This window comes from Molothrus ater, chromosome 1, assembly GCF_012460135.2.
Source record: "Molothrus ater isolate BHLD 08-10-18 breed brown headed cowbird chromosome 1, BPBGC_Mater_1.1, whole genome shotgun sequence".
Classification (NCBI taxonomy): domain Eukaryota; kingdom Metazoa; phylum Chordata; class Aves; order Passeriformes; family Icteridae; genus Molothrus; species Molothrus ater.
Genome location: NC_050478.2, coordinates 116,377,386 through 116,388,350, shown reverse-complemented (window position 1 = coordinate 116,388,350; position 10,965 = coordinate 116,377,386). Strand labels below are relative to the sequence as shown.

At 41.8% G+C, this 10,965-nt stretch overlaps 1 protein-coding gene across 1 annotated transcript in view; it reads right to left on the bottom strand.

Moving 5' to 3' along the window:
- Positions 1-5,896: 5,896 nt before the first annotated feature.
- The window catches only part of CHD7 (chromodomain helicase DNA binding protein 7), a 132,989-nt gene continuing 127,920 nt past the window's right edge, over positions 5,897-10,965 (bottom strand). The window contains exons 37-38 of the mRNA XM_036406359.2: positions 10,575-10,679; positions 5,897-9,804 (exon numbers count right to left, since the gene is read on the bottom strand). Coding sequence (XP_036262252.1) covers positions 8,851-9,804; positions 10,575-10,679 — 1,059 coding nt within the window. The 3' untranslated portion in view covers positions 5,897-8,850. The remainder of the gene's footprint in view (positions 9,805-10,574; positions 10,680-10,965) is intronic.

Sequence of the window (10,965 nt, the reverse complement as noted above, 5' to 3'; positions counted from 1 at the left end):
TGGGATTTCAGCAGCTGCCATTGGCATTTTAGCTGTGGGGATGGTAGCGGTAGATTCACCTGAGGTTTGGTGCCAGCAAGCACATGAATTGTACAATTGTAGGTCAGTAATAGAACCAAAAACAGGATATAAAGTAATAAAATAGGATATAAATCCAGAACCTGAAAATAAACTTTTAAAAGCCACGAAATCTGATGGCCAGAAACTCAAGGAACATGGGGAGGTAGTCCAGAGACAGCCGGTCATCTGGTGACATTTTGGTTTTCGGGATGGCATCCTCACCTTTTCCATCCTCCCAACAGCCATGTGCATAAACACAGCCTATGTCAGCTAAAAATGTGCTCTGTGATTTAAAGCCACCCAGCACCCATCTAGTGAGCACTGAGAAGCCTGTGCCACATGTTCCCATCCTACACACATTTTACAGAGAGGCTCTAACTGTTTGTGTCTAAACTTGAGTGGTTGTTGGCAGGTGACAGGAATCATGAGAGAGGCCCTGCATTTTGCTACTGATTCATACCATCAATTTATCATCTTGCAGAAGAAACCATTCTTTTCCACGAGGTTATGAGAGGATTTTATCACCTGTGGCTCCCCTCCCTCCTGCAGCTGCTCAGCCAGAAACCCTGCCTGGGATGGGATGGTGCGAGAGCCGCTTGTGCCAGCCCTTCCCATGCATTTTGCTCAAGGTAACAGCTTCAATTGAGGGAGACTCTCCCTGCCCTTGCTGTAGCCTCCATTAACAAAGTCCACCAATACCTGCAGAGCTCCACCAAGGACTCTTGCACTACATCAGCCACAGACCTCTTCAGTCTTCACCTTGCACCCCAGGGACATCACTGCCACCTTAAACCTGGCAGAGAAACCACAGTATTCCCACAGAAATCTCTACATTCTCCTTGAACTCCTGGTTCTGATTTTGCCTGTGACGATCTTTGTTTGCTGCAAGCAGCAGACACAAAGACATTTGCGTGCAACCTTATTGCACATTGGTCATCAAAGAGATCTGTGCAGATTTAATTTGCTTTTGCCTGCTCACAACATATTCTCCCTTACCTCTCAGAAAGAGTGAAGACAAGCACAAAAACCAGCTCCACAATTGCTTGCAGATTATTTCTGTAGTGCAAACAGTAAAGGTTCAACAAGAAAACCTGACACCACTGCACACAAATGTTGCTTGGGTCACCAGAGGCATGAGGCCTAAGAAGAGATCTAAAAAAACACCTCTCCAAGAGGAATAAGTGAAGCACATGGCAGAGAGGCATAATTTGTTCCAATTTTGTTAAGATTCTCCATGTGAATTCACAACTGCTTAAGGAAGACTTCATTAAATGGTGTGCAAGAAAGCCCACTCATCCTTTAACTTGTATATAATGAAATTCACTGATAGAAACAGTTTTGCAAATCCCAGTCCAATCCAGGTTAAAAGCAGCCACTTCTGAAATGGTTGTGGTGAAATGCTGCACACATTGGAGTGCTGTTACTGAATGGCATGATCCCTACTAGCCATCAGCAGCAGAGAAGCCGATCCAAAACCATTAGAGACTGTTACATAGGAAGGGTGCCAAGAAGAGCTGACAAACATGAGGTATTTAGCAGCATGTACTAAAACAGGCTGAAAGATATTTTGGAGCTTGCCCCTCATGGTTTCTAGAAAATTGCTGTTTTCCTTTGGATTAAATATAAGCATACAGTAGGCAAGAAATTATGGCAGTTTTTCACATGGCAAGGGAAACTAATAGAGCAATAAAAAGCTTGCTCAATTCAAACACTGAGTGTTAAAGCGAGCATAGATCTCTTTCTTTTCCTGAATGATCCTTTTCAGTGCAGTTGTATAGAGCAAATGACGGATGCTCCTTGGTAGAAACTGGTACTTGGAAAGCTACACTTTAGGCCTTTTGAAAACTACCAATTTCTGCTAGAAGACCAGTAGACACTGGAAGCCTCATCTAACCACTTCTTGCTGATAGAAAGTGGACAAGGATGGAAAATCCAGGAATATTATCTTCTCTCTGGCCGTCCCCAATGTATCCACAAGCTCCCTTACTGAGTCAGCTGTAAGCAAAGCCAAGGAAGCACTAAGGGAGGGCTTTTCAGCACACCTGCATGACCAGGGAGAAAGAGAAGCTGTTAGCTTAAGAGTATACTAAAACTTTAGCAATCACCATCTTAATTTAAGATCTACCCTACCAGCAGAGCAATGTGTGCAGCAGAAGCCTTTTGAGGAGAACACGGAGTTGCAATAATGCAAATCTTGCCTCTTAGAACCAGTGCCTGAACTTGCAACTTCATTAACTGTATTAGTCAGATGAAGCAGCTGCGCCGTCACATCCAGGGATAACCAAAGGAATATTAAAGAAACATGAACTACCACCATCCTGAAGAAGTCAGAGTACTGATTTATGTTCCCATTTCTGTGATGTACTATGCAGTCAGAACAAAAAGCGGCCCCAAGGTCAAGTGGTAGCAAGTTGTGCAGCGAAAGCAATAGCCACAGCCCTGCCTCGACAGTGGGCACTCAATGGGACAATGAGAAGCGAGACCCACAGCTCAGCATGCAATTTTCCATGGAAGTGGGAGACAGAGAGAAGGCAGCAGATTCGGTACCTCACAGCCAGGTACCAGGTTTGCCATCGTACCGTGGCAGCCGCTGATTGAGGGGGGCCGTGCTAGGACAGCCCAAGATGTAATGAAGACTGTCATGCTCAAGGATGAGCTGGAGTTCTACCCAGCCAGTCCTAATCAGGGTGGTTTGAGTGCTGCATGATTGTTGCTAACATTAGCCTCACAACATCTCTGTGAAGAAGGCAAGTGTCATTCTCCATTCGGAAGACTGGAAACCGCAATTAAAGCAACTGCCTCAGGGAAGCAGACAGAATTAGAAATTGAATCTGGAGTCCTGCTCTGCTGATTCGCCCACGGGTTCACCTTTCAAACTTGGGAGCGGGCAAGGTAAAAGAGTCAGAGGGCACCTTTTACCTGCAGCCCGAGAGACGCTCCCTCAGACTCCAGCGATAGCTCGAGCCTAATCAAACAGGCACAAAAGAGCAAACGCTGCTTGCAAAACAAAGCGCATACCTCACTGGTCACTAGAGTGCTACAAGCTGGAATCAATGCGATGATTGTGACAGCTGAGAACAAATTCAGCTATGTTTGACAACTTCCAGAAAATATTGGCAGAGGACAGGGAGTCTGCACTGCCCAGCAGCACCTTTGTGAATTGATTAGCCATATAGCAGATGGCAAGCCTGCTGCAGACTGAGACAGCAGAAGATGGCCAGTCTGGTTGAGAAGAACTTGAAGACGACTGGGAAGAAAAAGCATATCCTTACAGTGACAGCCCAAAATTATATTTCAGAAATGTCACATGCATGGCAGATGAGGAACAGGACTGATTTTTAACATTTTCTTCAGCTATTTATTACCAGCACCTGTCTGGCTCATAAAGCAAAATTATATGGCTTAGTTTAAACCCTTCAGTTTCAGCTCTTTCCTTCACAAAAAACCCTTAATATTAAAAAATCTTTTTTTTTCTTATTAAATATTCTTCTAAACAGGACTCAAGTAAGTCCTCCCAGAATCAACTGATATGTTTAAGAGAACGTTTATGCTTTCTCTGAAAGCAGGCATGCCTTGAAAGTTTAATTTTAGGAAAATATATTCTGGACAAAGAGCAAAGACTTTGCTGTCCTCCTCCTGCCACATATTTTTGGGAGGGGTTTGGCACATGTTTGGGGAAAATTCATATTTTTTAATGGTTTTAGGAAATGCCTTAGGCTATTCAGAGTCTGCCCAGCTGCTCATCAGTGGCCAGCCATGGCTGAAAGAGCAGAAACTATGGTTCAGAAAAATATGCTATCTTTGTCTGGTGCAGAACAATGCTGCTGCAGTGAAATACAATGGCCGTCTCTTATTTTCTACTAGCCCTTAGAAGGGTGGAAGCGGGGGGGGGGGGGGGGGAAGATGGGAAAAAAAAAGGGAAGGATCACGGAGTTTCCTTGCAGGGCCTCTGAGCGGAGGGAGGGAACATCAGCTCTGCACTCACAGATATGCAAATCCTTCCCCAGGCCCAACAATAGCAGAAACCCTGTGGGAGGAGGAGACCATGGCACTGCTGCTCCCAAGTCCTTTGCCTGCAAAGCCCACAGGTTCCTGGCAGTTCCAGAGAACTGGAAAGCCAATGCATCATCCAGGAAGAGGAGAGCTGTAAAGCTGTGGTATCAGATTTGACTGCTCTTTGCCCATGGAGCCGTGCACCATCACCGGTCACTTTAAAGCTTACAGTTTGCCTGCCATTCAGTTCATGGGTGCAACAGCCCAGAAGATTGATGAATCCATGGTTAATGTCTCCATATTGCCCCTTAGGTTAATAAAGAACACGTATAAAAAGTTGGAACTAAAAGAAGAAAAGGCTTTCTGTGGCGAGACCCCAGTTAACAGTATTTGCATCAGCACACTCCAAGCAAATTTTCTAAATGGAGGGATGGGGGTTTTGTTTCTAATGTAACTACAACTACCAGGATTTAATGAAGTCTCTGACTTCCAGCGATCACTAATATCTAAATTTCTTAAGCAAAGACTGAGGGAGGACAAGTAACAGATTGGAAACTACCTGCACTAAGCTATTACAACATAGCTCAAATGATTAAGTTTTGATGGTTTTACCAGTGCTGACAGCAATCCATAGGACCTGGAAAAACAAAAACATCCAGTGACATGGATTTATCCCCTTCTAGAAAATATGTATTTTGCACTATAGCTCCTAATACTAGTAAGTGTTTGTTTGCTCTTTTGCATCAAATCTATTATCTAAAACTGCATGCAGACTGAGCTGGGACATTCACCCTGCATTCAAAGAGAGGTCTTTGTAAGCCCCATCGAAACTTGATCATAACAACTGTCAATCATATAATTGAATTTCCTTCACACATTCTCCTCAGAACAGCTGACTCAAGCTACTGATTAGACTTGATGCCTAAAACATCACCTGTCTATGCAGGAAGCCATCTCCCGGTCTCTCCAAGGCACCACTTGAAGCCAAAGGAGTACAACAGTTTATTGTTGTACTGCATTGTACAGCATGGAAGCAAAAGCTGTAGCCAGCACTCTTTCCCACTGAGGAGTCAGAAACATTCATGGGCTGGCACCTTTCAGGTGCCCAGAAAACAGCGTGGAGGCAGCAGGTCTGAGAGCCCTCACATATCCTGACACTTCCTGACCCCAGCCCCAATGTTAAGGATTCAGAGGTAGCGGAAACGTGAGGCGCAGAAGCAACAGAAGTCTTAAATGTCCCAAGCAGTTTTGTTCACAAAAGTCAGGGGGAAGGTTAATACAGAAAATACAATTTAATACCCCTCCCTCCCCTCAATCTTAAGCCCTTCTCAAATGAGGAAGTGCTCAGTGGCAAAGGTCCTCAACAGAAGTGTGCAATTCCAATAAGCTATACACTTTGATATTTGACATCAATACAAAACAAGAGACTGAAGCTGACTGAAAAAACCTGGGATTAGTTAAGGAATTTGTCCACTATTTCAAGAGCAACAGTTTTCAAGACTCACACTTGAACTGGTTCTCCTTTGTAGTTCCCTTATTAAAAATCATGTCTATAGTAGCCTGAGCAGATTTGTTGCTGTTCAGTCCTTTCCCTTGGCAGGGTTGCACACCACACACACAGAACAGGCTGTGTTAGCATGCAGACCACTGCTGTACTTTGACACAGGTACTTTCTTTTTGAAAGCAACACAGAAAGTAATTTATATTCCTTGATAACCCCATTAACATTTCCACGGCCATTAGGAGGTCCAGCAAAAACTGCTTGGTGGCAAACAAAAGGCTCCTCATCATGAGAGACAGAAAGGGTGCTCCAAATGTGAATCAAGTGCAGAATAGTTTCTGATCTATGCATCTTACTCACGTAAGCTTTTATTCATTTAGACACACTTTTAAAACTCCGTAAGAATCTTTGCAATAATTAACATGTAAAAACTCTGTCAAATCAAAGAAAAACCTTCATATTTTCATGTAATACATTTCTCGGACATTAGATGGCAATCCCCCCACTTCATTTTTCATACCAGGGGCCCATATCCCTTCCAAAAATCAAATGTCATCACCTTTCCAACAAGCAAAGGGTCTGTTTGGCTTCTAGGAAGCAAGGCTGTTTGGGAAGCATAGAGCATGGAGGCTCTCTGACTCCCATGGCATTTGTTCTGTTCCACAGTTCTCCAGTTTTGCCTTTTTTTTTTTTTTTTTTTTGAGTAGGAAAGGCAGATGAGTAACGCCATCATGGAAGATGCTTGAACTAGGGGTAAGATTCACTCATTTGTCACTTGGACACCCTACATCACGAGTTGGATGTTTCCATGTCAAAAACCTATAGGCAAAAATAGAAGTTACCAGAACTTCCTCATTTTGACAGAGGAGAAAAGGACTAAGTACAGCATTTAACAATATAATTTCTAGTCTTGCCAATTAAAAAGGGTTCTCCCAAGGGATATCATTAGTCTCTGTAAATCTCTTCTGGAAATTATAAAAATCGAACTGAAAAAAACTCCTGCTATTTGGTACCATGTGTGGAATACACACAATGGGAAGCACCTACAAACTCTTACAGTGGGAATTTTATAGGTAGAAAAAAAAATAAGGCAAGGCATTTAATAACAACATAAAAAACAGCTCAAATGAATTCAACAGAGCATGTAACACACCTGCCCAAGTCAATGTGCCTTTGCTTTCAGCCTCTTACTTTTTGCCATGGTCTACATGTGATGTTTTAGAAAGAGGCAGGAATAACACACCTCATCAACCATTCAGTGATGTCCATGCAGGGGGAATCCTTCCTGACCTTCATTAACTCCCTATGATCTATTTAAGTGGCAGTACAAGACATCCTGACATCTGTTCATTTCAACAGTGTGTGCCTGTGATTCATTCACACAAAAATCACTTCCTAAGCCTTCATTTCTCATCTACTTTCATCATCCATGAAATATCCTTTTCAAGCCAAGTTCACCCCTTTTTATATATCCCCCTCAGGACCAAATTTCGGGCCTTGCAATACTTGCCCGTTTGAGCTCTCGTGCAAATTCACAGTGTACATGAGAGTGAGGTTTGCAGCTCTCCAGCATTCCAAAAGCACAGATAATATTAGTCCTAAAGACAGGGGTCCACCCACAGCTGGCTACTGAAATAGCTAATTTTTCATGTACTCCACTGAAAATCTAACCTTTTATCCTCACTCTGGAGCTTGTTGTGTATGTGTGTGTCAAGGTGACAACACCATGAAAACAGAAGTTCCCAAATGGTACATTATCTCCAATATCAAAAGGTCACAAAAGGGTACAAATCGGTAGCTCTCCAGAAGAGACACTGGTTTTTATAAAAAGTGGGTCAGTTTTAGTTTCATGTAGGTTGTTTGACACAGTGGTTTCTGGCATCACAAGCTCTGGTCTACAGGATACCACAGAGCCTTTGTATCCCTTGCTGTCACTACAGCATTGTGTTTTTCTACCCATTAACCAAGGATAAATGACCTAGATATTGTGCCTATTAAAGCCTCATTTTTCTTTTGCCCTTTTGTTCTTTAGTGTACCACATTATCACATGCTGAACACATTTAAAGTATTCTCAGTCTCTCATGCCCCTTTGAAGGAGTAAAGTAGGGATTTTAGCGTGCATTTCTGTAGAGTTACTTAGAGTGGAAAATATGAAGGCAATTCAAGGTTTCTCTTCCTGCCTAGTCCCCTGAAGACGATCAGTTCAGCATTTACAGCCACTAATCTATAAAGAATATAGCAGGAAAATGCTATAAAAAAGCCACAAATACAAATACAGAAAGTGAACACCAGTTTGGTTGTCCCTAAACACTACATTCTATAATTACATCTCTGCATATCATGGGTCACTTTTATTAAAAGCATCATTACTACAGTTGGCAGCAATTTACATCTTATCTTACATGATAGCAGTTTCCAAAGAAAAAAAAAATAAAAAGACATCACAACAAAGAAAAACAATACATTTACAAAGTCATGTCTGTAAACTTCAAGGCTAGTTTAGAGTTGAGGTAATGCTGTTTAGCTTTGTGGCTAAAGTAACAAAGTCCTTTAATTTAAAAAAGGTACCTGATTTTTTTCTTTTTTGTTTATACCAGTGCATTACAAGATCACGAGACGATTAAACTGTAGCTTTATCCTGTAAGAACCTTCTCCGCGGGTTAATTTCCAAAAGGTACTCTTCACATTCAACAGCTGCCTTATTATTGCTGCGTCTCAAGACAGAGACATTCACACTATCATGAAGATTGTCAGAGAGAGAGTGTGTGTGTGGGTGTGTGCGCGCACGTGAGCGGGTGAACTCCCATACAGTCAAAATGAAGCACGAGTACGATATGTATGGTAAATTTCATCTTGACCTTCACAGCAAAATTAAAAAAAAAAAAAGGAAAAAAAAAAAGAAAAAAGAAAAAAAAATTAAATATATAACTTCATCCTTCCTTTAAGCAGCACTTCCTTCTATTAGTGCCACTTGATTACAAATTGCTGCTTAATTCATAATACCAATGGTACCAAAAGAAAAAAAAAGCAGAGCATTATGTCAATTTCCTTAAAAAGACATGATCACCTCTCAAATTTCATCTCTCCTAGGGATAATAAATAATGCACTGCACAATACTTAATGACCAAGATACCTTTTGACACATCTGTATAACATGACTTGAACTTTTTTTTTTTGCTACACTATGTTACAGAACAGCTTATAAAAACTAAGTATGGACATTAACTGTGAGTGTAAACAGTAGGACTACCACTTGTCAAAAGTTTAAAACACTTTAACTGTAACTGGTACTGGTTATTCATCGTTTTCATTGTTTTCTATTTCTTCCCCCCCATCAAGTGAGTCTAATTCTTCACCCTGTGCTATTTCATCTTCTAAAACGGAGGAATCTGCAGTTTTATCAAGGCTCTCCTCTGCATCACTGCCTTCGAGATTTTCTTCATCTTTAAAGGCAGCTCCTTCAGTTTTGTCAGTAGCCTTCTCTTCATTGGAGCCCACTGCATTCTGAAGTCCTGCTAGTGCTGGGAAACCGGGCAGAGTCAATCCTCCCAGTCCTGGAGGTAGAAACATAGATGGATAGAAGAGGCCAGGAGCCATGGTAGACAGCAGGAAAGGATTGAAGGCCAGAGGGTTTGTGGGCAATCCAGTGTTGGTGGTGGTGGTAGTGGTGGCAGTGGCGGTAGTCGCCGCAGTAGCAGCACTGACAGATCCATTCGCAGAGTCAGTAGCAGAAACAGTGTCTGTGCTTTTCTCAGAGTCTTTGTTCTCCTCTTCATTCTCATTTTTCTTCTCTTCAGCTTTTGAAGCGCCATCCTCAGTCTCTCCTTGACCGGAAGCAGTAGTGGCATTTCCAGTAGTAGCCGTGATCGGGTTATTCAACAATCCGCTTAGTCCAAACATATTGGGCAGTCCTGCCATCCCTGGCAACATCAGAGGCAACATGGCAGCCGGATTTTTAGCGTCCCCCCCAGCAGCAGCAGCTGTTGCTAGCCCTGGTGGAAAGCCCATGAGGCCTGCGAGCTGGAGAGACTGCAGGTTCTGTAGGTTCTGGAGGCTTGTGAGGTCCATTCCAGCAAACAGACTGTTCATTAGTAGTGGGTTGATTCCCGAAGTTGATGCTACAGCAGCAGCTGCTGCAGCTGCTTTGGCAATTTCACTTTTTGGCCTTCTTCCTCTTCTGCTTGCTCCTTCCTCCCTCACAACCGGTCCAGTGAGAAGACGGTCAAACATGGACTCTGGAACAAAACCCTAAAAAGAGAAGGTGAAAAAACAAGCTTTATCCTCAATTGGCTTTTTTAGCTTTCAGCAGTTAACTGATGATGATAGAAGAAACAGAAGGGATTTCAGCATACTCCAAAAGTGGTTTGTTTTTTCACCCTGGCAAATGGTGACTAGCTTAGTACTATAGTGAATGGCAGTAGAACAAGTAACGAAAGCTGAAGGAATCAAGATCACAGATTTTTTATATTTAAACACAACAGTAAAATAATACATGCTGAAAACTCTGTAACTTCATTAAAAAAGCCCACCCTGATATGTTGCAGTTACTAGTTTGTATCTTCATAATTCGTACTGAATTTCAGAATAGCAATATTCTATTAAATTGAATACTTGAAGAATTTTACCCTTTATTTTCAAAGAAGTGTTGTAAAATAAAAGACAGAAAACCTATTCCTTTGATGCTGCCTGTTACTGAGACAGTGAAGTGTATTTCTGTTATGAATATGACAAATATTTTCTTAGTAGTTCCTAATGTACAAACACCTGTGCTTTTTAAGGATTGTTACTAATAAAAAAAAATGCTGAAGGCTGCCTTAACTGTAGCTGATTTTTTGGTGTATTTCAATCTGCAGCAGCCTTCTATCACCACTCCCTCTGAGCTGGGTAACTCCTACACAGACACCATGATTTTCTAAAAACCTAAACCTATGAGATCAAGACTTAATGATCAATTTACACAGCCTTCAACTTTTCTGTGCTATAACCTGCAGTGACGCATGGAAGAGAGTTTCACTTACAGACTGTTTAACAATGTCAGTCCAATCTGGAGCAACAGCAAACTCAGGATTTTCTTCCAGCCATCTTGGCAAGTCCTTCATTGGAGGGGCCATAGCTCCACCCATCTAATGCAAAGGACAAGGTTATGACTTTAACAAAAACGCACCAACAAAACCAAATAACTACTTATATGGACATTTTCTATTTTTCTTTCTATTTTATCTCTGAAGGACAGCAGCAAAGACTTACAGTTTATTGTGAAAAAATACTTGGAAAGCAGCTAGTGATACTTCAATTGACAAAATAATGTTTTAAAAAAAATTGTAAAGTGCTGTAGCTTAGGCAGGTCTGCTAATAAATTTTGTATCTAAGAACAAAATGTGCTATGTAGGTTCAAAAATGAGAGTTATT